The sequence below is a fragment of the Maniola hyperantus genome, chromosome 27, assembly GCF_902806685.2.
Source record: "Maniola hyperantus chromosome 27, iAphHyp1.2, whole genome shotgun sequence".
Lineage (NCBI taxonomy): Eukaryota > Metazoa > Arthropoda > Insecta > Lepidoptera > Nymphalidae > Maniola > Maniola hyperantus.
Genome location: NC_048562.1, coordinates 3,441,945 through 3,469,937, shown reverse-complemented (window position 1 = coordinate 3,469,937; position 27,993 = coordinate 3,441,945). Strand labels below are relative to the sequence as shown.

The 27,993-nt window shown below is 38.2% G+C and overlaps 1 protein-coding gene across 3 annotated transcripts in view; it reads left to right on the top strand.

Moving 5' to 3' along the window:
• The window catches only part of Dll (homeotic protein distal-less), a 152,340-nt gene that overhangs the window by 31,795 nt on the left and 92,552 nt on the right, over nt 1-27,993 (top strand). For all 3 annotated transcript variants that reach the window (XM_069507982.1, XM_034982652.2, XM_069507981.1), the window contains exon 3: nt 8,896-9,083. In XM_069507982.1, coding sequence (XP_069364083.1) covers nt 8,896-9,083 — 188 coding nt within the window. The remainder of the gene's footprint in view (nt 1-8,895; nt 9,084-27,993) is intronic.

Below are 27,993 nucleotides of genomic sequence, written 5' to 3'. Positions count from 1 at the left end.
GCGGGTTATGTTATAGTTGTTAAAAAAACTACTACTTTTATACTACTTACTTACATAATATGTAAACAAAGGTATCTTTAAAACAAGAGTGAATAGGCATCTTCTTCTAGGTAAACGTGTACCATTTTAGGCCACATCATCACTTTCCATCAGGTGTGATTGTGGTCAAGCGCTTGCCTATAATAAATAAATGAAAAATAAAAAAGGTAACACTTTCGTGCACAACAGTCAATATTTCGAAAACGAGCCAAAGCGGTCCAGTTTCGACTGAGTTCCTAAGGCGGTACGACACACCCCTTTTACTACGAATCTTTTATCTTTTATCTTTATCTTTATTATTTTTAAAAGGTCCGCCTCTGCAGTCTAACGTTGGTTTCTCCGTTAAAAAGATATCATCATCATCATCAATCGATAGACGTCCACTGTTGGACATAGGTCTCCTGTCCCTACTTCCACTCGCCACGGTCTTGCGCCGCTTGAATCCTGCGGCTCCCTGCGACTCGTCTGATGTCGTCCGTCCACCTAGTAGGTTTCTTCCAACGCTGCGCTTTCCGGTGCGAGGTCCGGCAAAAAAACTGACCAAGTGCGAGTCAGACTCGCGAACCGAGGGTTCCGTACTCGGGTATTTTTCGACATTATGGACAATAGGTAAATCAAAAACTATTATGCATTAAAATTAAAAATACCTACTAATTATTTGTACATTAACACATTTTTTTTGTGTGTGATGTAACGACAATTCCACGGTTTTCTTTTTTTAAATGGTTATACCCATACCCACAGATGACTTTTGGACTTTCTTGAGGCGGAAGGTAGGAGTTTCAAGCTTATTACGGTTTCTAGTTAGCCTATTTATCTATATATAAGTATATTTCAGATTTATTCCTTTACTTGTGCTATGTAAGATTGGCCTTTGCTCTTATCATTCTGAGAAGAGACCCTTGCTTAGGAATGAGTTGGACCATGGGTCGAAATGATGATGGTGATGAAGTTCTCTTTCCAAGTTATCCCGCGTCCATTTCAGACTGCATCATCAGTTATCAGTCATCACTCACCATCAAATGAGAACACAGTAAAGGGCCAACATGTCATCGAATAATAAAATACCAATAAAAAAATCCTATAAATAAATTATTTATTTCGCCAATAGTGGGCGTTGCGCTTAGATGAAGAATGATTACCAAAACGTTGGTAGAGACGCCTTTTAATCTAAAGTCTTGGACATATACGACGCGAGGCGACAACATAGCTTATAGAATTTGACAGGAGACTGTAGGGTTAGGGAGAAACAAAAGGGTTAAGGGAGAAACAAACTATGGGACGTCCGAGCGCTCAAGGTTGCGTCTGCGACTTACATCCGTTAATTTAATTTGCAAATTCAGTGTATATTTTGTATTTTCGTTTGTCCTTTGTATATTGGTTTTTCCTGTCCTATTTGGGCCGGTTCAAATTAGAAATGAGGAGGCAAATCGCTTCGTACGTATTCGTGGAATTTAAACTACGTACGGGTGTAGACCTTGGCGATGCCTTGCGGTATGATAGCAGAAAGGTGAAGGAGGAACCAGGTCTAAAAGTTCTTGGGCACACTCTCCGAAATATATCCTGTAGAATAGCGATGGACAGGAAAATTGGCGCAGATGTTCCAAATTTTGAAGTTTAGAACTGTCCAGCGCTTCGTCACCAATGAGTCTTCTAGCGCGACGGTCCACCGAATCTAATACATCAAGCTGATACTTGCCAGAGCTATCCCATAGCAATGGCTGCAGTACGCACGATCGAACTTGTGCTTGGTACAGGGTAAGAAGCTGTTCCGGCGTTACGTAGGATGTGGTGATCGTTCAGTATCACGTACTGCGTTGCTTTCACTTGTCGCAAATCGCAACCGCCTCGCGTTTTGTCTTTCCAGGCCTTAATGAAATTTTTATTAACAAGTTAATATGAGAGGTGAAAGTAATTAAAAATTATAATTCGATTCCCATAAGAGTTTTCTGTAAATTATTTTGTACCTTTTTGGACTGAAAACCGGCGCATCAGTTACGGCTTTTTATGCGGTGTTCCGTAGACGGGCGACTTTTGTATTTATGTTATGATAATTAGGGGGTTTTGCAAGTTAAATATCACTTGCTTTAACGGTAAAGGAAAAAAATATTGAAATTTTAATAAGAATATTAGCTATGTTAAATTAATAGTCTTTCCTCTCCAACTAAGCGTAAAGCTTGTGCTAGAAGTAGGTACGACAATTAGTGCAACGGGCGGGGTTTTAACCGTCGACCTTTTGGTTTCCAGTCCACTCCTTTACCCTTTGAGCTATTTATTGGGGCTTATAAGCTTATATTTGGAATACAAGTTAGCCCTTGACTGCAATCTCACCTGGTGGTAAGTGATGCAGTCTAAGATGGAAGCGGACTAACCAGGAAGGGGTATGTCAGTTTATATTAAACCCATGCCCCTTTGGTTTCTACACGGCATCGTACCGGAACGCACGACTTTACCGGTAGGGTGGTAACTAGACTAGCCACGTTCAAGCCTCCCTCCAGACCAAACCAGATATTCAAGAATTATAAAATTCCAAACCACTGCTGGGAATCGAAGCCAGGACATTTGACGCCTGCCACTGAAGCCATCTACGTTTTGTTAGAAGTTCCAACTGTCGTGAACTGTGCTATAGGGGTCAAGACAAAAAAGACGCACGACAGTCGCAAGTAAGTCTACCGCGTGCAGTTCTAAGGTGTTTTGTCGATGGCTAAAGGGTCTTATTGTTTTTGGGTCAGCTTATCTCCGCTTTTCGGTAGGCGGGCGCGGTGGGCGGCGCTGTTTCGACGCAACGCGGCGCGGTGCGGCTTTGCCGTGAGTTATTTTAGTGGTTTACCCGACTTTGCGGAGTTTGATGAGGGTTTTGTAATAAAAAAATCATGTTTTACATATAAATAGCTTATGCCCGCGACTTCGTCCGCGTGAACTATAGCCTTATTTTATCCTCTTAGGGGTTGAATTTTCAAAAATCCTTTGTTAGGGGATGTCTACGTCATAATAACTAAGTATCTCCATGCCAAATTTCGGCCCGAACCGTCCGTTTGGTTTGTGCGTTGATAGATCAGTCGTCAGTCAGTCACCTTTTGCTTTTACTATTTAGATAACTATAGACTCAATAAGGTCTATGCAAAGATCACGTCAATTCATTGCTCCGTTGCGACTTGATTGAAGGACTAACCAACAAAGCAATAAACTAACAAATAAACACACTTTCGCATTCACAATCGTATGGGAAGGCTAGTGATATCAATAGCTATTTCAATAAGTGATAATTGATGATATTAGTTACTAATGTAGGTATGTGATAATTTTTTCACATCATTGCTTAAGGATTGATTAGTCGACTGAACATATCTCTGCGCTCCGCTTAGGTGGACAACGGACCTAAGGTGTGGATACTATAGAAGTACAAACGAACAAAACAATAAATCGTCTTAAACATAAATGGTTACTCAGAGTTTTAAGTAGTCTCTTTATAAAAGACTCCATTGAGGAACCTACAGCCTGATTCCCATGCATCGCCTTTATATATATATAAGTATATCCATTCAAGTCGGCCGACAGACAGACGGGCAAAACAATGCAGGCCCGAGGTCCCGACACACCCCTGACCGGTAGTGATGGATACGGCAACTTGTCGATGACCTTTAGGGTTGTACAATTACGGATATCGACTTTTTTTAACTGACTTATATGTCAACGCACAGCCTAAACCGCTGGTCCTAGAGACATGAAATATGTGTTTGTGTGCTTGTGTGTTCATTGTAAAAGTAGGTTGTGGTAACCTAAGAAAGGATTTTTGAAAATTCAATCCCTAAAGGGGTTAAAGAGGGGTTTGAATTTTGTGTAGTCCACTCGGATGAAGTCGCAGGCACAAGCTAGTTTAACTACATAATGGTCAAGGCCTCACTCGCATGGATTTAGCTTTTTAAAAATCCCGTAGTATCACTTTGATTTTCCTGGATAAAAAGTAGTGATGTGCCGGATCATTAATAATGTAGATCCGCGGATTCGGATACGGATACGGATCATTGGCGTCAAGATCCGCGGATACGGATACGGATACGGATCTTAACTTTCTTACTCGATCGGTGTCGGTGTGTGTGACCTTGAAACAATAGTTGACGCCACTTGACGCTTTGCGTAGCAGGACAGTTTTGACTTACATAGCACGGGTCCTTCTTTTGTTTTGTTTATAATTTAGTGTTACACTGGGCAGCAATAAAGTTTGCATTTGTTTTTTGTTTGCTGTGAAATTATTTAATTGTATTTTATTGCTACCTATTAAAAATTAATAAGGTAAAAGATCCGCCAAAGATCCGCTAAAAAAGTAACGGATACGGATACGGATACGGATCTTTATTTTCCCGCAGATATCCGCGGATAAGGATACGGATACGGATATCCGGAACATCACTAATAAAAAGTAGCCTAACGGCGATTACGCACTGCACTTCCGTCATCTGATTTCTATTCGTCATCCTTGAGAATACCAGCGATTATCTACGACATATGTCTTAAGCTACCATACAAAACAAAAAGGAACTTATTTTCACGGACTCGGATCGGATGAGTGCGTATCCGCTCTTAGTAATATAGAAAGAAAGAAAGATTTAACTATCACTTGCATTAACGGTGAAGGAAAACATCGTGAGAAAACCTGTGGAACAAATAAACTCACATAGTACATAGGCACATGAACCTTAAAAACATTACACTCCCTATTTAGGGCAGTCCTGTTAAAAATAACATGCAATCGAATCAATAACATTTTGTTCCTATTAATATAAATATCAAAATGATATTATAAAGAAATAAGAATACAAAAGCGTACCTAATATTTTTAAATCCACAACAATATATTATTGTTTCGCAACAATTTAAATAAACAATACATATAATTGTAAAAACCTTTTAATAAAAACATCAAGTTTATTCTTAAAAATACATTATTCATAGAATTTATATTGTATGTATAATTGATTATTATTGATATTACAATTTTTATGTTGGAATTATGTAATTTATACAATTTATTTTATAATCTGGTTTTCTTTTGAATGTGGGGACAATTAAATTAACACTTTAATTGACAGTAATTTTTGAAGTTTGTAAGTTAAGGTTTTTTTTGTTATTTTATTATAAAACATTTAAATTTAGTCACGCCTAGCTAGTTTCATAATGGTGTAAAGCATATTTATATTTGAGTTAGCATTTTGTTATTCGAATATATTAGGTATTCTATATCCGTTAAATAAGAATAGGTAGATATCTTTTTTTTATTTATTTATTTATTTATTTATAGACCAGCGCTTGGCTGCAATCAGACCTGGTGGCAAGTGATGATTCAGCCTAAGATGGAGCGCGCTTGCCTAGAAGATGCCTATTCACTCTTGACTTGAAGGCACCCATATTATAATTGGAGGGGAAAACTGATGCTGAAAGTGTGTTCCAAATCTTGGCGGTTCGAATGAGAAATGAGGAGGCAAATCGCTTCGTACCTATCCGTGGAATTTCGACTACGTACGGGTGTAGATCTTAGCGATGCCTTGCGCTACGAATTACGATAGTAGAAAGGTGAAGGGGGAACAAGGTTGAAAAGTTTAATAATTTAACAGTTCATAATTAGGTATTGTTTGACCTATGGTTATCAGTCATCATCATGATCAGAGCACACGTCTCCTTCAGAATGAGAAAGGTTTAGGCATCTGCCAAGCTAGTCCAGAACGGACTGGCAGACTTCACACATCTTTGAGAACATTATGGGGAACTCTCAGGCATGCAGGTTTCCTCACGATGTTTTTCTTCACCGTTAAAGCAAGTGATATTCAATTACTTAAAACGCACATAACTCCAAAAAGTTAGAGGTGCGTGCCCGGGATCGAACCCCCGACCTCCGATTAGAAGGCGGACGTCCTAACCACTAGGCTACCACTGCTTTTAAACTGCATTACTAGAAACATATAAAACATGGCTACCTTTCGTCACACGCTTCATATTACGTATAGTTGCTTAAACGCATGTCATACAGACCTATAGTACGCGACAGGTCTAGAATCGAGATGGCAATCGGAGTATTAGGAGTGTGGTGGAGCCGATTGCCTGGGAAGATCGAAGGAAAGAGACCCCGCAGACGTAGCCCGGCCGAGACGTTCGTTGGTCAGACCAAATAAAAGAGGCGGTCGACAGATCTATCTGCGAAGCAATCCACGCGGCAAGAAACAGAGGAAAATGGAAAAACATGTTAGCAAAATTTATATCAAAGGGGAGAAACGATCCTCAAAATTGAAGGAGCGACGCAGGAAGAAGAGGAGCCGATTGCCTACCCTTTTCATTTTTAAAGGAGATGGAGATCTATGCTTATTAGTAGGTTGACGATAGTTGGATTTCAATTTCTAATATATGTACCTAATTCCATCACTAAGTATTTTATTTTCGTAAGAATAAATAGCCAATCAATATGGATACTGAACTGATAACATCAAAAGCGATAGTAAAATCAATTTTAATTACATGATATTTCTTGTTAAATCATTACGACTATGTTTTTAATTGACGTTAATTTTGCATGGATGCAATAATTAGCTACTTATTACCTACTCGAAGGCGTAGTAAGCTACTAAGGTAAAAGTGGTAAAAACAGTGACTCCAATAAATAATGTAATCTGCGGATTAAAATCTTTGAATGCGTCGTTAAAAACATTGTTGCATTAATTTATTATGAAAACTTAAAGACTCTAAATATATAAAAGGAAAAGGGGGACTGACTGACTGATCTATCAACGCACAGCTCAAACTACTGGACGGATCGGACGGAAATTTGGCATGCAGATCACTGAGGTTAGTATTATAGGTCAATGATGCAGATAGCTATTATGACGTAGGCATCCGCTAAGAAAGGATTTCTGAAAATTCAACCCCTAAGGGGGTGAAATAGGGGTTTGAAATTCGTGTAGTCCACGCGGACGAAGTCGCGAGCATAAGCTAGTCGTATCTAATTATACTGTATAAATCATGTCCGCGTGCAAAGTTAACCGCGTGGAATGGTGCCAAAAATACAGGCTGCATTTCCGCGCTGGACAGCCTGGCTGATCGGAAAATCAAAGAGATATCATAGGATTTTTAAAAACCTCAATCCATTCTGTTAAAGTCGCGGTCATCAGCTAGTATTTTATATTTATATATTTTTTATTTATATTATACATTTATATATATATATTTGTATTTATATTATATATATTTTTTTTATTATAACAGATGTGATGACTTTTCTGTAGGACAATAACGCGATTAGCGATGTCCAAAAAATTTCCATTATCAATCAGAATCTTTTCAAGACGGCACCTCAAAAAACTCTCGTCCGGAGCCGCAAAAAAAATTAAAAAAAAATCATATTCAAAACGCTCACAAAAGCTGTCGGCCGATCAGATCGACCGATACGTACCCCGTAATTACAAGTTTACCACTGACTATTATCAAGTAGCGAACGCCTTTCATATATTTTACAAGCCTTCACGTTGCTCGGAATATTTACACTGTGGATTTATTACGCCGTTTTGGGGTGTTGATTTACGCGCACGGAAATATTATGGCACTGCGGCGGTGTGCGTGCACCTTTATTCTGGATTTGCATGTAAAATGGAGTACCTACCTAGTTCATTTTCGAAATTAGAAAATATTTAAGGCTGATGTTCTGCCATTCTGCCATCATTTTTTGGGGTTCCGAAGGGTACCAACGGGACCCTATAACGAAGCCTCCGCTGTCCATCCGTCCGTCCATCTGTCAATGGGCTAGGTATGTCTCATGAACCGTAATAGGTAGAGAAATTGATAAAAAACCAAGAAGGTGAATTTCAAAATGGTCGCCATGCAAATTAAAAACTTAAAAGAATTTATTGTTATAATATTGTACGATGGTCGATGATACAGATTCCTTCGTGTTCAACTCGCGTTTGACCAATTTTTCAAAAAAAATGGCAAACTCCAAAAAAGTAGTTATTGAGTTATCGCCAAAATGCGAGTAATTTCAACTTTTATTTTTAAACTAACTAATTCTCGAGACTTTGTCCGCGTGGACTACACTAATTTCAAACCCCCAATTTACCCCTTTAGTGGTAAAATTTTCAAAAATATTTTCTTAGCGGATGTCTACGTCATAATAGATAGGTATCATGCATTTCAGCCTGATCCGTCGGTCGGAATAAATCAGTTGGTCAGTCAGTTACCAAAGGGTAACTGACTGACCGACATACATATTGTATACATATTTAGATATTTTGGCGCGCGAATAAATGTCAACTTTGTGGCATAGATTACAAAAGGTGTTTTAAAAAACACTTTGAAGTTATGACATGTTTATGATCTCTGCTTTTTACTACGGATCTATAAAATGTGGTGTCACCTGCCTCTATAAAAGGGTATTTCGTACATAATAATTACATTCTCAATAAAATATTATCTATATACAGGGTGTAACCAGAACGCTGGCAAAAACTTAGCGTCATTGTTATACTACCTAAACACAATCCAATACCAGTACCCATTTGCCTCATTTTGCAGTTTTAGTGATTTTTCAAACCCGCAATATATAGCGTGCAAAACTCGGGTCAGTGCCCCACTTACGACGATCCCCACCCCGATTGCGCACATAACTCTGATAAGTTTGAGGTGCACACCAGGTGAGGTCCAACCCCGGACCCCTCGGATGGATGAATTTTCAAAAATCCTTTCCTAGCGGATGCCTACGTCTACAGTAGTTTGAGCTGTGCGTTGATAGATCAGTCAGTCAGTCAGTCAGTCAGCGATTTACCTTTTTCTTTTATATATTAAGATAATATCTAATTTTGTGTCCTTTGTCTCCAGAAAAATGCGGGCTATCAGACGACCCCGGCCTCCGAGTGAACGGCAAAGGCAAGAAGATGAGGAAGCCCCGCACGATATACTCCAGCCTGCAGCTCCAGCAGTTGAACAGGAGGTTTCAGCGGACGCAGTACCTGGCGCTGCCTGAGAGAGCAGAGCTGGCTGCTAGCTTGGGGTTGACGCAGACGCAGGTAAGTGGCCGTTTTTGCACCTACTGTTCCAAAGACGTATGAAGCGATGTGCCTCCTCATTTCTAATCCGAACCGCTAATATCTGGAACACCCTTCCAGCATCAGTTTTCCCCTCCAATTATAATATGGCAAGGCAATCTTCTAGGCAAGCGCGCACCATCTTAGGCGGCATCATCACTTGCCACCAGGTCTGATTGCAGCCAAGCGCTAGTCTATAATTTAAAAAAAAGAACATAAACTAAGCAACTGTAAAGAATTCGCTAAATTAGAAGTCAATGCTCGGCGTGATTTTATCCAGTCCAAGGCGTCTTTGTTTATACTGCTTGAGAAAGGGCCACCTTGTGAATTCTTGTCGCTAAAAATACTCTGCCACGTCTGTAAGAAGAAGCACCATTCGCTATTCCGCATGTGTAAATGGGCGTATCTTTAAGGCTAGTTCCTTAGTATATCCGAGTGCAAAACACTCTCAAGTGCGAGTCGGACTCGCACACGAAGGGTTCCGTACCATCGTACAAGAAATAACACATTTTTTTAAATTCCATGGCGGCCATTTTGAACTTCTTATTAGGTATCTATATGTTGTAATAGCGGCAATAGAAATACACATTATGTGAAACTTTCAACTCTCTACCTATTACGGCTCACGAGATACAGCGCGCTGATAGACAGACGGACGGACGGACAGACTTCAGCCTGCAGATCCAGCAGTTAAACAGTTTCAGCGGACGCAATTAAATTTTACGCGTAAAGCCATTGGACCTTTTTTTTGTTAACGGGGAGGAAATCTTGGGAAGATCTTTTCCCAAAAAGATCGGGTAACTAACCACACTTTCTACCCACTACAATCCCTTCAGTGACAACCAGAGGTCACCGGTGATACTAATTTTAGTTCGAACCTCTGAAACCCATCCATTGAGGGTAAAATCTTTGACGTCTGCCAATACTATGTACCCTACACAAAGAATATAATGTTAGGATACTTTCACTGAAATAAAAAATGAATAAAAAATCCGTTTTCTGTGTCAATGCCGCATACAAAAGAAAAAAAAACACTATACGGACAGAGCATTCTTCTACGTAGTAATTATGTCGCGTACCCAATAATTAAGCAAGTGTGTATGTTCGTATATTTTTTTCTATTCTAAATCTGTGACAACCGAAATTCAACTTAAACCTTGAAGGAATAAAACACATAATCGCGTCTGTGATTGCTGTAGTCAGTAGTACGTTAAAGTCATAAGGTATAATTAAAAGACAGGAATTTTTTCGTATCTAATCTGTGACGGATAGTGTTTAGAAATAGCAATTTTGTCTGTGGTTATGTTTTTCTTTTTTTACAATATTTTTAGAGACAAATATGTTATAATGTTTGTTTTGAAATATACAAAGTGTTAACTGCGATTTTGCTTGCAAAGTTTAATTTAAATATATAAAAGGAAAATGTGACTGACTGACTGATCTATCAACGCACAGCTCAAACTACTGGGCGGATCGAGCTGAAATTTGGCATGTAGATAGCTATTATAACGTAGACACCCGCTCAGAAAGGATTTTTGAAAATTCAACCCCTAAGGGGGTAAAATAGGGGGTTGAAATTTGTGTAGTCCACGCGGACGCAGTCGCGAGCATGAGCTAGTAATTTATATAACTTGTTATATTAAGTAGGTATTATTCAAAGTGTTGGAGCCGTACCGTCCTGGAGTCGGAGTCCACGATTGGATCTGTTCATGACGGATTGATTCGTCATGTGTCACCGTGTAGAATGAATAATCGTTAACGCATACGTTACTTACCGATGGGAGCGTAGCCTTTGGAACGTGTAGAGGCGGCAAATAATATTTATTTGATAGCTAAATAAATAAATAATATTTAGCTGATGCCCGCGACTTCGTACGCGTGGATTTAGGTTTTTAAAAATCCCGTGGGAACTCTTTGGTTTTACGGGATAAAAAGTTACCTATGTCCTTCCCTGGGATGTTAGCTAATTCTATACCAAATTTCATCAAAGTAGTACGTCTATGTACCTATAAATACGCAAATATACAAAATTTTATTAATGTTTTCTTTCAAAGTTGCTACAAAAAAGTTATAGAAATATTTTTAACAAGTACCTACTAACATAAGTAAGATATACGGCCTAGTTTAGGGGCCACGCCATTTAAGTCAAAATGTAATAATAATTCTGGTAAATAAATATTAATTTATTCATTTACTTAACAGTTTTTTTTACTTTAGTAGGTAGCGCGTAGAAATTAAAAAATTCGATTCATTCAAGAAAAGGAAATATTTAAAAAAACATCTTTAAAGAAATGTCATTCTTGTCGTAAGTTAACCTGCAAAAGGTAAAGAAAAAAAGGAAGAAGATAAGTCTAATTAAACATGTTTAACCTTATATAGGTAACAAGTATTTCTATATTTAACTTGTCTCTCAAAATCCAGTTAACAATACAAAATGAATAAACAAGTAAGCGTTTAATATAAGGCCTGGTCAAACAAAACGCGGCTCTTAAAGTTAAATCACGCCGACAAAGTGGTGAAATAAAATTGTGATAAATATTTTTTTAGGGTAGCTCCCCTACATGGAATGTGGGGATGAATTTATTTTTCTCGTCTACCCCATAGTGTGCCTTATCGTTGAATAGGTCTTTTAAGAATACTGTAGGTGTAGGAACATCATTTTTTGATTTCAACATCCGTTTTTAAAAATGATGTTTTGGAAAACTATCATGGCTAAGTAGGGTTCTCAGGTTAAGGAGTATGACTACGGAACCTTACACTGCGCTGCGCGTGGCCCGCCACGCAATTGGCTGGTTTTTCCTATTGTTTTTGAGTAGTGGTTTTTCTTATTGCATTTGAGTAGTACTAGAGATTGCAGTCAGCTGACTTTTTTTTATTAAAAATAAAGTCGTATTTTTCGAAGCTTTAAACTTCATGTTAAAAACTTGATGCCCTTAATAAATGCCTTAATGAAGTTATAACAAGTTTACTTACATTGTAACTAATACAATCTTTGTAGTACATAAATATAAAATACAAATAAGGCCGGCAACGCATCGGCGGCTCCTCTGGTGCTGCAAATGTTCATGGGCGGCGGTAATCACTTAACATCAGGTGACCCGCCTGCTCGTTTGCTCGCTATATCTATTAAAAAAAAAGTTACCCGTCACAATATATTAGCTAAACAACTTAGGTACTTACTGACTTAAGGCAGCGTTAAAACGCGACAGAGCTATATCTCTCACATGAATCTGTCTCGTTCTAACTCAATCTTAAGTCCGAGCAAAGTCAAAGTGAGCTCTATAGATCTCAGCCTTAGTGATATTTGCTTATTATAACACTTTATAGCATAGCTACAGTACTAATAAATGATATTTAATAATACAGTATTATAGAACTATAAATATTTAATTATACATCTTTAAGATAGTGTTAATGATTCTATATCTTTTTAAATTGCATTTATTAATATGGTTAAGCATGATTAACATATTAATTAATGATGATTAATAAAGAAATAACATTTATTAATAATGTAATATCGATGAGTGATGCAATAAATTATTGCCAGCTCTACGAGTTTAAAGCGCTGTGTTAACGGTACATAAAAAGTAATTTTAAGTTAATTTTATTATAATTTAATATTTCTCAGTTATTGTCTGTACGGATGACTTTGATGAGCCGTCCATAGGGGTGGGACGGGTCGATGAAGAAATATATCGATAGTTTTTATTGCAGTCTTTAGGGACCCTATCACTAAGCCTCCGCTGTCCGTCTATCTGTCAGCGAGCTGTATCTCGTGAACGGTAATAGGTAGAGAGTTAAAATTTTCACAGAATATATTTCTGTTGCCGCTTTATCAACAAATAAGAATAATAAATGAAACAAAAATAAATTTTATTTCGAAATCATTATCAAAAAAATTCACTTTCAAGCAATAGACGACATACTACCACTGCAGACATAGGCCTCTTGTAGAAATTTTTGCACGGCTCATTCTTGCGCCGCCTCAATTGCCTTATTGGTCTTCCTATGCAGCGTTTTCGTGTAAACAATACCTATATTTACATTATTTGTCGTTGTTATTGATTGTTTATTATTGATTTGTTTAAAAAAAAACTAAGTAGGGTCTTGGACTGCAGTAATAAAATGTGGATGATATTTTCGCCATAGTGAACAAGGAAGAGTTGTCTCAAGTATTCCAGAACCTGACTGGGTTACATAGGAAGGTGCACTTCACGATAGAGGAAGAAAAAGAAGGTGGGTTGCCATTTTTGGATGTCATGGTTATACGGACACCAGGAGGCGGGTTCCGCACGACAGTTTACCGGAAACCCACACACACTAATAAATACCTACACGCTAGCTCTCATCACCACCCATCGCATCTAGCGTCAGTGCCGAGGAGCCTCATAAACAGAGCCCTAAACCTATGTGACCCACCCTACGTGAAGGATGAACCAAGTCAGACAAGCCCTGGAATATAACGGTTACAATTGGCGTCAAAGTTATCGATTGGCACAAAACACTTCAAGGCGAAAACCGGTGAGCGCAGAACGATCACCAGCCTACTTAACCTATGTCAAGGGTATAACGGACAAGATAGGCCATCACCTGCGTCGTAAGTTTGACATAAAGACCAGATTCCGGCCCCCTGGACAAATACGGAGTATGTTGCGCTCACCGAAAGACAGGGATCCTCTTAACGTACCCGGTGTGTATATGATTCCCTGTGAATGTGGCCATAACTATATAGGAGAGACCAGTCGGAACATCCAGACGAGAGTGATGGAACACATACGCAGCGTCAAAAATGTAGACACCAATGGGTCAGCAATAGCTGAACATATCCAGAATTCGGGTACGACGCACTACATACGATTCGACAAGGTTTCCGTGTTGTCCCGGGAAAAGTTTCTAGTACCGCGGAAGATACGGGAAGCGATCGAAATTAGTCGCCACCCGAATTTCAATCGTGACCATGGATGGATGCTACCCTCAGCGTGGAAACCGCTTTTTGACGCTAAGACAAGGGCATCAGTCGTGGGACGGGACACCATTAGCTCCGCGTGCCTGGATTTCGGTGACGGTTCCAGTGATGAAGAACAGCAGGAACTGTCGGGAGACGATCGGCAGCTGTCTCCCCCCCCACCCCAGCCACCCTCACAACGGGCTCTACGGGCAGCGGCACGTGCGTCCCGCAGTCAAAACCGCGGCGCGGGCGCGGACGGACTCCCTTGAAAAAGGACCCCGTATGGGTTCGAAACTAGTCGGGCTAACGTCGACTACACACGTGAGTAAGCCGGGACAGATAGTATTTATAGTAATAAAATGATTTTTTTTTGTACAACGGTAGTTTATGGGTAGCGGTAATTATGTTTTTTTAAATTATTCTCTTTAATAATGAATTCTAGCCCCATACACTACCGCTATCCAGAAAATCACTTTATTTTATTACTACACTCCAAGACTTTATAGCGCTAATAATTATATTAATAAATTGCAATCACGCTAAATAGTTGGTGATGACGCAGTAGTGACCTGCCTAGAAGGTGCCTATTCACTCTTCTTTTGAATGTACCAGTATTGTAACTGGCGGGGGAAATGACACTTCATCGATTCTAATACAAAAAGCAGCACATCACTAGGACCTCTATTTCCTATATCTATCTCGATCCTCAATTCGATACCTCATTAAAATCTAAAAAAAAGTGAATCCACCTCTATCACTATCTCTTTCTAACAAAAACATAATCAAACGAATTTTTATCCACGCTATTTCAACTCAATACGAAAGCATTAGTCGAAGATAAGGCGGGAAATTTGGAGGAGATATATTTCTATACTAATATTATAAAGAGGTAAAGTTTGTAAGTTTGTTTGTAGGGGATAATCTCTGGAACTACTGAACCGATTTTGAACATTGTTTCGCCATAGAAAGCTACATTAATCTTGAGTGACATGGCTATATTTAATTTTAAAAAATTAGAGATCCCTACGAAAATTGTAATTAGCTAGTTATCAGTTCATTCGCTACAGGAAAAGATAAAATAATTTTTAACATGTATCATGATTCATGACCTATGACTTAACCAATTCTGACGAAAGGTACAGGGACAACTTACATCCTGGAGACCCATATTAGTTACTTTGTATCCTGGAAAATAAAGAAGTTCCTACAGGTATTTTAAAAAGGCTATTTTGATGTTAAATATTGTAATAATACTATGAACAGTCTGCCACACCTTTTAAATAGACCATTTTACTTATTCGTCTGCCTGCGTATAAAAGTGAGGTAAAAAGTGCTTGTGAAAGTATCAGCTTTTACCAACTAACTCCTCAATTTTTCCATCAGCTCTTAAAACAATAATTCTTTTGGTATAAACGTAATTTTGAACTTTGTCACAAAGTAATAAGGTTCATTTTATCGTTTGGTCTTTTTTGTCGCAATAAATCTATTATCTAGATTTGTCTAGGTGCAATTTATTGTCTATTGTGCTTGAGATTATGAAGTTGTTTGCTTTAAAAGCAGTTCTCAGTAAAACAATTTTTTATTGGTGTTTTAAAGTTGAGGAGGGGAAATCGGTTAAGATTGAGTTTTCATTAAAAAAGCAATTAATTGCAATGATATTTTTAATTGACTTCAAGAAGAGGAAGTTTATTGTTTCGTTGCATTTTTCTACATAAACTTAAAGAAATATCAAAATGGCCGCCACGCAAATTTATATTCATATTTAGTTTAAAATATCAAACAATAACTTAATCATAACTAGATTGAACAAGACAAAAAAATTAACAAATTCTAAGAAGATTAATGACCAAAAAGTTTGTACTTCCCGAAATAAAAAACTAGTCAGGCGTGAGTCGGATTCGAATTTCGAAGGGTTCAGCTTCCGTACCATCGAACAAGAAATAACGTGTAGGTAACGTTTTTTTTCGACTCACGCTTTGACATGAAAATTTATTTTTTCAAACGGATCGAGGTGATTTTTTACATAGGTATAAGTAGTTAAAGACCTGGAGAGTGACATAGACTTTTTATCCTGGAAAATTCTAAATTTTATATATTTTTATTTAGATACAAGTTAGCCCTTGACTGCAATCTCATCTGATGGTAAGTAATAATGCAATCTAAGATGGATGCGGGCTCACCTGGAAGGGATATGGCAGTTTTTAGGGTTCCGTACCTCAAAAGGAAAAACGGAACCCTTATAGGATCACTTTGTTGTCTGTCTGTCTGTCTGTCAAGAAACCTACAGGGTACTTCCCGTTGACCTAACGTGATAACGTTGACGAACGTGACCTACAACAAAGTGATCCAATAAGGGTTCCGTTTTTCCTTTTAAGATACGTAACCCTAAAAACAGAAGCCAAGATACTGACAAAAGATTTAAAAAACCACATAGACACAGATAACACAAGGTGTCACTGAACAATGGTAAAAATATATATAAAGGCCACCGCACACTCGAGTGTGTCGAAAAAACTCATTTGTGCTTTGCAAGGTGTAATAGTTTACTTGAATAAAAATATATTCTATTCTTTTCTAATGCCTGTGATACACAAACAGGTGGACAAATGGACAAACGGACTGGAAGAATCTAGTTCCTTGTTCTACGGAACCCTGAAACTATAAAGAATAGATAAAAAACAGAAGTCAAGATCCCGAAAAAGATTAAAAAACCACATGGACACAGATATAATAGAAGGTGTCACTGAACAATGGTAAAATATATATAAAGGCCACCGCACACTCGAGTGTGTCGCAAAAACTCATTTGTGCCTCGGAATGTGTAATAGTTTACTTGAATAAAAATATATTCAATTCTATTCTATTCTAATGCCTGTGATACACAGACAGGTGGACAGATAGACAAACGGACTGGAAGAATCTAGTTCCTTGTTTTACGGAACCCTGAAACTATAGAGAATAGATAAAAAACAGAAGCCAAGATCCCGACAAAAGATTTAAAAAAAATAGACACAGATAACAGAAGGTGTCACTGAACAATGGTAAAAAAAATGAAAAGGCCACCGCACACTCGAGTGTGTCGAAAAAACTCATTTGTGCATCGGAAGGTGTCAGAACGAAATGATGATGGATGATGGACGGTGGGCTTAATTCGTAATATGAAGCGTGTGACGAAAGGTAGCCATGTTTTATATGTTTCTAGTAATGCAGTTTAAAAGCAGTGGTAGCCTAGTGGTTAGGACGTCCGCCTTCTAATCGGAGGTCGGGGGTTCGATCCCGGGCACGCAACTCTAACTTTTCGGAGTTATGTGCGTTTTAAGTAATTGAATATCACTTGCTTTAACGGTGAAGGAAAACATCGTGAGGAAACCTGCATGCCTGAGAGTTCTCCATAATGCTCTCAAAGGTGTGTGAAGTCTACCAACTTGCACATGGACAGCGTGGTAGACTATGGCCAAACCCTTCTCTTGCATTGCAATTGCATTCTTAAATCGTGGTGATACCATGGGATTTTTAAAGAATCATGCGTTTAAATGTTTTTTACGAAATTCCGTACTGAGATATCTTGCATTATGGGGACAGGCTACTACGGGTAGGTTACTTTAAGTCCTGAAAAATCAAAAGTTCCCACGGGATCTTTAAAAACCAAAATCCACGCGGGCGAAGCCGCGGGGATCAGTTAGTAACAATATAAAATTGTTTAGCTTAAAAGATTTTATTTTAATTTACTTATCGAACTTTATCTTTAGTCGGGTTTACCTATTATGTAGGTAGATACTTATGGGGCATCCATAAATTACGTGAGGTGTTTTTTGAATTTTCTGCATGTCCCTCCCTCCCCCCCTGGTGAGATGTCGTGAGATTTTATTCAACCCCCTCCCCCAACCCCCAATCTCACGTGAGATTTTTCAAAATGTGGGTTTCTTACGTAAACGCGTTGCACTGTTATTGTAAAAAGAAAAAAAAATTGCTTCGTGCTTTTGTTTACGACTAGTTAAGACTAGCAATCGATATGAAATTATTTTCTTTCAATCAAATTAGTGAATGATCTTAATCGTATTAAGATTAAGCTTAAGATTAAATCTTAAGCATGTACAATCTGGATTAAATGGACCAAAATAACTAGTATAACTTTTTTTTGTTTCAGTCAGAAAAAAATTTGCGTGATATTTACCGAGACCCCCTCTCTCCAACGTAAGATTAGATGAGATTTGACTCGACCCCCTCCCCCCCTTAAACATCTCACGTAATTTGTGGATGCCCCCTTACCTAAATCGTTAAACATCAATAGATAGATAGCATATAACTTAGCATGTAGCTTAATAAGTTGTACATAATATAAAATGTCCCAACCTACTCCTATTACAATATCTCAAATGTTAGAAATGATGACTTTCGAATTTCAAAGTCAAGTCACCGATTGGCCGTCAAAGATGTCAGATCGACCAATGGCGGCTCGTCTATTACAATGACTTGCGTTTCAAAGACAATTGAAATAAAAAAATGTCGGCTCCTGTTAAAGTGGCAAGGTTTTTTATCGAGTCACGAAGGTGATCTGTGATGAGGTTTTTAGGGTTCCGTACCTCAAATAGAAAAACAATACATAGAGAGTGCATCTGTACTAACAGTTAACTAATCTTTTTTAGCGTTTAAACTACCGTGAGTGATTTCCATTCTAAATAATATCTGTCCCGGCTGTACTCACGTGTTTAGTCGCCGTTAGCCCGACTAGTTTCGAACCCATCCGGGGTCCTTTTTCAAGGGAGTCCGTTCCCGCACGCGCCGCGGTTTTGACTGCGGGCCGCGCGTCCACTACCAAACATGGGCCTTTTCTCAGATTTTGAAGGGTGTAACTGTAGGCTATGGTTCACCACGCTGACCAAGTAGGTAGGGTAGGGTAGGGTACGTACGGTTTGGCAGACTTCAGAAACCTTCAAAACTTTTATGGAGAACTCTCAGGCATGGAGATTTCCTCACGATGTTTTTCTTAGTCAAAAGGGTTTTTCTTATGGGATCACTTTGTTGTCTGTCTGTCTGTCAAGAAACCCCCTACGGGGTACTTCCCGTTGACCTAGAGTAATGAAATTTGGCAGGTAGGTAGGTCTTATAGCAGACATTCGGGTAAAATCTGAAAACCGTGAATTTGTGATTACATCACACAAAAAAAAAGTTGTGGTCATGAACTAATAATTAGTATTTTCAATTTTCGAAGTAAGATAACTATATTAAAAGGGGTATCATATGAAAGGTCTTCACCTGTGCATTCTAAAACAGATTTTTATTTATTTTTATGCATCATAGTTTTTGAATTAGCGTGCAAAATGATGAAAAAATACGACTGTAGTACGGAACCCTCGTTGCGTGAGCCTGACTCGCACTTGGCCGGTTTTTATCGAGTCACGAAGGTGATCTGTGATGAGGTTTTTTATAGAGGTGCGGTAGTCGGGGTTTTTAACCGACTTTGTTGAATGTATATTTTGTTAGCTTCTCACTTGAACTCATTTTATCTATTACGTAACTTGTTTAATAAACGTAAACTTAAAACGAAGTCATATTAATAGCCTCATCTGGTGACAGAAGGGCTGGCTCATTTTTTGCGCAACGGACCAGCCTGAAATGCAGCCAGTATTCTTGGCACCATTCCACGCGGTCATGATTTATATAGTAATTAGATAAGGCTTGCTTTAAGTTTTATTGTAATATTTAAAAAAAATATAAAGACAAAAAATCTAACTTTTAAAATTTTTGCTCCGAATGACGCTTAGGTACCTACAGTGCTCGCAGCGCTGTAAAAATTCCGATACGGATAACCATGCTGTGTTCTGAAAGCGCTATTTGGTAGAGTTCCAAATTCAAATTATTTGCTAAACAAGAAAAAAATATGAATATTTCAATCTCAATTTCAATTTCAATTTATTGCATTTCCATAAAATACATCATATTATCTACAAAGCGATTTAGCGTTCCGGTACGATGCCGTGCAGAAACCAAATGGGTATGGGTTTAATAAAAACTGCCATACCCCTTCCAGGTTAGCCCGCTATCATCTTAGACTGCATCATCACTTACCATCAGGTGAGATTGCAGTCAAGGGCTAACTTGTATCTGAATAAATAAAAAAAAGTATTATGGATACCCAGTTTGGATGTCGCAATTTGGTCCTTAGACCTTAGTAGGGAGACCCATATTCTTATTTATTTTTATGTTCGTCATTTAGGTAATCATTTACGGCATAGTAGCCCTTTTCTAATAAAAAGTTTTTTAATATTTTTTAATATTAATTAATACAAGAAATTCAAGAAGAAAGATTATTCCAAATTCAAACTTTAATGATATGAAATGAAATTCCATACTTAATTTTCTGGACAGTTGTAATACTGTCCGGGATGTTTAACTTTCGAACCAATCTACAGGATATGAAATGTGCACATTTCATATCATTTTTTAGAAAAACAATAAACTATAAATAGTCTTTTAGCAAAAAGTTCCAACAACATTTTTCTTTGTGGCTCTATGCCGCACATTGAAAAAAAAAACATTACCCCGTAAATTGGAAAATCGTTTTCAATTGTTAACAATTAACTGTAATTGACGATAAGTTTGTGAACCAATTGTTAAAATAAACTGTCCTTTGTAATCGTAGCTCGATGTTTAACTGAGCTGACATACATTTGAATCAACATAGTAGTGGACTAAGAGCCAGCATGTGCCAGACCTTCGTTATTTTATAAAGTTGAAAGTTTCTCTGCGTATTGTCCCCAACACTGGGAGGAATGTTTGTTTGGATCATGGTGGCTTTGGGAGGTAACAGGTAATAAAGGTGTAAAAAATCTGTAAAGATGTAAAAAAGTAAGTCTAATTTTTTTTTCAAATTTATAAACATAATGCTTGGCTGCAATCAGATCAGGGTGGCAAGCAGTGGCGTGCAGCTCATAGAGGCATACACGCACTGCTTACCCTCATTGTAATAAATCAATGCTTATTTTTCATTATAACCTGCCGTAAAATAAGGTCATACCAAAATGCATACCCTGGCTTGAGCTCCAGTGCACGCCACTGGTGGCAAGTGACGAGCTCGAGCAGCCTAAGATGGATCGCGCTTACTTAGAAGCATATCTATTCACTGTTGACTTGAAGGTATTTAGCTCAATCTCTTGTAATAAAAGCTTGTAATAAAAACTAAATATATAGTAGGTACCTAGCCTTAGAAAAACTAGGTAGACTGGTTGAATTCCAGGTATTTTCTACGTCGAAGGCACGTATCGAAGGGTTGAGTCATATTTATGTAGTGTTATATAGGTATTGTTGTATTTTTATAGATTCTAAGAATTATACCTAACACTAAGTTTTCCGCCGCAGAAAAAATATATTGACTGTGGAACAATAGAAAAAAACCGGCCAAGTGCGAGTCAGACACGCGCACCGAGGGTTCCGTACTATAGTCGTATTTTTTTGACATTTTGCCCGATAATTTAAAAACTATGATGCATAAAAATAAATAAAAATCTGTTTTAGAATGTACAGGTAAAGCCCTTTCATATGATACCCACTTTATATAGTTATCTCACTTCGAAAGTTATCTTACCTTGAAAATTGAAAATACTAATTATTTGTTCATGAACACATTTAATTTTTAGGGTTCCGTACAGTTGCACGTTAGACAGACAGACAGACATACAGGCAGACAGACAAAAAGTGTTCAAAAAGAAAAAAAAAAGGATCTCAAAAGGAAAAAAAATCTTTTGAGGTACGGAGCCCTAAAAAACTGCTATCTCCGTTTATCGGAGTTAAGCATGCTGTTCTCTAATTTACATAGAATGACTTTCTGTTTATATTTTTCCCTTACGGAACCCTAAAATTAACACAGACATCGCACAAAGCGAAATTAATTATTCAATATTTCTCAAAAGGTATGCACACTTGATAGAAGTATGCGAAAGATTTGTGCTTTAATTACCTTGTATTGATCTTGCATATAGTTGATTTGTATAGGAATGCGATTCGTACCTATCCATATACATACTAATATTACAAATGCGAAAGTGTGTCTGTATGTCTGTTTGTCTGTCTGTCTGTATTCTGTCTGCTAGCCTTTCACGGCCCATCCGTTCAACCGATTTTGATGAGATTTGGTACAGAGATAACTTGCATCCCTATTTTTTATCCCGGAAAAACAAAGTTCCCATGGAGATAAAAAAACCGACCAAGTGCGAGTCAGGCTCGCGCAATGAGGGTTCCGTACTACAGTCGTATTTTTTTTACATTTTGCAGGATAATTCAAAACTATGATACATTACCGAGGACGGACTTTCTTAACAGACCGACAGACAGACAGACAGACAACAAATCCTATAAGGGTTCCGTTTTTTCCTTTTGAGGTACGGAACCCTAAAAATTAGGGGGTTTCAATGTAACAAATTATTGTTACTTTTTAGTAGCTTATGCTCGCAATTTCGTCCGCGTGGACTTCATAAATTTCAAACCCCTATTTCACCCCCTTAGGGGTTGAATTTTCAACAATCCTTTCTTAGCTTTTTTACGTCATAATAGCTATCTGCAATCTGCAGTCCGATCCGTCCAGTAGTTTGAGCTGTGCGTTGATAGATCAGTCAGTCAGTCAGTCACCTTTTTTTTTCATTTTATATATTTAGATTCATAGTTGGAAATTTCTAAGCAATCAGACCTTAGCCTCAAGATAACTGTTAATGTCCGGTGACTTAGATAAAGGAAACTCCAGTTAAATGAGTTATAAACAACGATCGACACAGATAAATATGAGAACATCAGTTAGATACCTACTTCCTATTGAATCGCCGATAGAATCTTTAACATTAATTAGAAACTAAGAAAATCTAGTTAACCAGTTAGGTTTAAATGACTTTCGATTTGCGATAAAAGAAAAAGACTAACAGCTGTTAACGTGTTTATTTGTGAACCAGTGTGTTCTTCCCATAGAGCAGAAACAAAGAGGAGTTGGCCTAAGCAACTGTGCACTGTGATTTTCAACTAGGTCCTGACGTCATCACTGTGGGCGGGGCCTTAGTTAGTATGCTGTCTGCGTTCGTCAGGTTCACATATATTGAGACTCGTATTATCGGTGTGTTTTCGCGTTTTTAAGAACAAAAGGATGAAGTGTTGTGTTTTATCGTGTCAAAGTTATTCAGACAGACGTTCTGATGCTATGAATGGTATCACATTTCATTTGTAAGTAATTTTATACGTAATTATTAAAATAGTTCTAGATTATTGACATCTAGTGTGAGATAGCTGAACTATGTAGTGACATCAATATATCGATGTTAGGTCGCTAAGCGAGTAGTTTTGCTACTAACCCGCAGATGGAAAATTGAGAAGTGGGCGGCGTTCCACAACCCCTCACCCCGCAAAATGTCACTCGATATTTCATAGGGAAATCTTAATACAACATCTCCTCTTTGTTTCTGCTCTATGGTTCTTCCCGTCCTCACCTATGGTGCTGAAACGTGGACACTTACAAACGGCCTTGTCCACAAATGCAAAGTCGCTCAGCGAGCTATGGAGAGGGCTGTGTTAGGAGTTTCCTTGAGGGACAAGATCAGAAATGAGGAGATCCGCAGGAGAAGCAAGGTCACTGACATAGCCCAAACTATTAGCAAGCTGAAGTGGCAGTGGGCAGGTCATGCCTGTCGTAGAGGCGATGACCGTTGCAGCCGGAAAGTCCTTGAGTGGAGACCGCGTTTGATGGACCGACGATATAAAGAGGCTGGCGGGAAGTGGCTGGATGAGGAAGGCCTCTTTAGGGAAGGCCTATATCCAACAGTGGACGTCCACAACATGATGATTACGTGTTTATTTATTTATTACAAAGTAAGTATATTGACTTTTTAAGCACGTGGTGCGCACGAGGTGCGTGCCCGGGACCGAACCCCCGACCTCCGATTAGAAGGTGGACGTCCTAACCACTAGGCTATCACAGCTTCTACCTACTACCTACCTATATGTAACGACAATCACTTATGCGACTCTTCAACAGGCTTCCTTATTCATACATTTAATTCGATGTATTCATTCGATTAAATCGATTAAATCAGCTTGTAATTGCTTATTATCAAGTAATTAACAGAATGAAGTTATTAAGTTATTATAGTTAAGTAAGGCCGCGTGCGATAACTTTATTTTTACATTTGATTATTTTAATTCAATTTTCACTTAATAAATCAGTTTTTTTTCGTTTATTAGGGTTCCGTACCTCAAAAGGAAAAATGGAACCCTTATAGGATCACTTTGTTGTCGGTCTGTCAAGAAACCTACAGGGTACTTCCCGTAGACCTAGAATCATGAAATTTGGCAGGTAGGTAGGTCTTATAGCTAGCATTCGGGGGAAAATCGGAAAATCGTGAATTTGTGGTTACATCACACAAAAAAATTAAATTGTGGTATTTTCAATTTTCGAAGTAAAATAACTATATCAAGTGGGGTATCATATGAAAGATCTTTATTTGTGCATTCTAAAACAGATTTTTATTTATTTTTATGCATCATAGTTTTGGAATTATCTTGCAAAATGTCGAAAAATACGACTGTAGTACGGAACCCTCGTTGCGCGATGGTACCTTCAAGTCAAGAGTGAACCATCCTCCATCTTAGGCTGCATAATGCATCATCACTTGCCACCAGGTTTGATAGTATTTTTACTACTGCTCAAAACAAGACAAGTGGCAAGGCGTAAAGATAAGCGGCCGCCACATGATAGGAAGATGCTTAGATAACCAGCCAAGGACGAAGCCTATTGTATGCTAATCTTGGGATATAGGTGCTGGGGTGACCACGCTTTAGCGTATTGAAGGATAATTCCCACCTGAAATTGGGTTAGAGTAATTTTCAATCCGATATCAAACATTGCGGAACCGGCAGGATGTATTTAGAAATATTCTTGAACAATGGTTAGATTAGATGGATGGAGTAGGTAGACACAGTAGAGAGTAATTTTACTGGGTTATTAATATAACATTAAGTTTAGATGTTAGGGTGACCACACCTTTGGTTATTAGGGGACGTTTTCTAACCATTAAATCCATCATCCTGAATCATAGCGAGTCGCTGGATTCAGGTGAGTACAAGACCGAGGCGTTTGTGTGTTTGTTTGTCCTTCCTTCACGCCCTAACTAAGCAACCAATCGACTTGATTTTTGGCATAGAAATAGCTGTTGAAAGAACGGCAAGTAACATAATATGCTGTAGCTGGAGGGTTGTTGCAATGAAGGACCAGCTACATATTATAATGTACAGGTTTATTATACACTTTACAATTAACAGTATTTACAATAACTGGCTCGCGAGTCTTAGTATTGAAGATGTTGATGTGACGAGCGTATGGTAGGGAATGTGGAATCTTGATTCGTGCAAGATCAGGAGGATTCTCCACAGCGTTCCAAATTTGAGTGTGGCAGCTGCGAAGTTTTCTTAATAGCTGCCAGCCAGCCCACTGTTGGTAGAGGTTGCACCTCTACAATGCTACTTTTTATCCCGGAAAATCAAAGAGTTCCCACGGGATTTTTAAAAACCTAAATCCACGCGGACGAAGTCGCGGACATCAGCTAGTCATAAATAAACATTGAACTCTGATTTTGAAATTAATGAGTAGCTTAGCAATAGTTTTCATCCCATAGGCTAACATGGCCTCTTTTTGTCCCCAAAAATCTGTCCCACGGGTAAACAGAAATTTCTTTAACTAAAATTAAAGAAATTCATCACAAAAATAAACGGGATAATCTTCATTATCCATTTATCCTTGCGATTATCTTTTCCTCAATGGCAAAATGGTTTTTAAAAATAAATCGATGTTTTTTGTCCTATAATCCAAGTAATCGATTTACCTCAAAAATTAACTTAGATACTTAGTTTTATAACATTTTTCCTTATATCGACTCTTCATTGTATATTGTATTAATTATTCAATTATTTGTCATAGTAAAATGTCAGGAAATATTTCTTTCCTTCCTTTTAAAAATTCTATTGATTTCATTAATTTCTTCGGTGCAGTAGTGGTTTGGTCGCTAGAGCTTCTAAGTTTGATTCGCGGAAGAGTGTATGCAATCCACGGGATACAATCTATCCCTGTACCAAATTACGTTAATTAGATGGGCTACAAAAATGTAGCAGACAGACAGACATACTTTCGCATTTACAATATTAGTATGGATTGATCGTGGCCACAACTCGGTTGTAACATAGACAAACCAACGGCTGTTGTAAATCTAAGCCAACGGTTTACATAATATATTTATGGTTTATTAACCATTTCACACGGGTGAAGTAAAAGAATAAGCCACGATTTTCGATGAAAGCTCTCATAATATAAGTCGGCTTGATTTCTTGCGACATCTTGAACAATAGGATATTTTACCCCTTTTTTAAAAAGTGTTTTCATTTGATCCTAAAGTGCTAATAAACAACCAAAAAAAATCACAAAATTTGATCAATAAGTGCCATAAAAATGCATTTAAATTTTGCATTTCAAATTTCACTGCGAAAACGCTTCCCGCCATCTTAAATAGATGGCGGGTAGCGTTACGTAGCGTTCGGGATGATAATAATAAATCTTTAAAATGGAAAATTCATTGTATAATTTTATAAACTAAAATTAACATTTTTCGATTGCTTAAAGATCTAAGCGTAGAGAGAGCGGGAAGCGGCTTTGTTTTGTACTAAGTATGAAGAGATATAGGTACAAGAGATCAATATTTATTATGATTCATATACTCGTAATTAACTTTAAACGTATGGTCACCGTGGCCGTTTCGCTCGATGACTTAGTAGGTAGGTAAGGGCATACAAAAAGTCGCGGGGCCAAGGGGAAACGCGAACGTTTGCTACTTGGGAGCCTATTCTACTAACTCTTTGTTATCTAACGTTTATAATCCGGTATTTGACAAGCAGTCAAATCAGTAACTTTTTATCAAATGTCAAAACGCGCACTTAGTATGCGATCTCAGAACAAGGACTGTTAGAAGTAGCCCTATTGTGACACTTACTGTTAGAGCGAGATAGCTAAATGCGTTTAAGCTCTTGTTGGAACGTGACAAAATGATTATGTTTTGTCACCGTGGCCACTTTTTTTGTTTGTCAAAATGTATTTGTACGTGAGTATTTGACAAACAACGTGAAGTGTAGAAGGAATGACATTTCACAAGTAAGAAAATCTGCTTGAGCGAGAGGGACTGACGGGGCCACGCTAGTTGCAAACCTGTGTGTGCGCTAGACCGCGGGCGAATGGCGCCAGTAATAGCTCGTCGCACTTGCTACACTCGCTTATAGCCCGGCGACAAAACTATCGAAACTACACACTCGCTTCCCGCTGATCGCCAACTCGTTTAAGTTTCTCGTGTCGGTCGGCTCCAATTAAGTGGCGGTCAGACCACTGCTTGAGTCCCGCAAATTGCTAATGCGCGTGGCTGCCATTTTAGTGACGTCAGCATTAGACTGAAGTTTCGAGCTGATGGTATATTTTAATTTCGGCTGACGTCAAAACGACGTCATTTCGATGTTAATGAGGCATGGTTCCAGAGCAATAGCAATTTGCGGGACTTATACACAATAAATTCACAGAAATGGTATGTACTTAAAATCTAAATAAAATATGTTAAAATCATAATTTCAAAAGTTAAACTTCAGACTCGGGTCTGAGCTAAAAAAATGTGCGGAAATCAAAAATGACCTTACGCAAGCAAAAACATGCGTAAAAATACAAAAATAATGCTAATCACATATCGATTCCCATATCAGCGAGACAGCAGGAAACGTATGTATACGTGTATGTTAATATGTTGGACCATTGAGATGGACCATAGAGTAGCAGACCCCAGCTGGTTTGTTGTGTTACCTAGTATGAGAGTGTACGTCCTGCCAACACGACTCGCACACGAAGGGTTTCGCAATCGTACAAGAGAACTTTATTTTTTC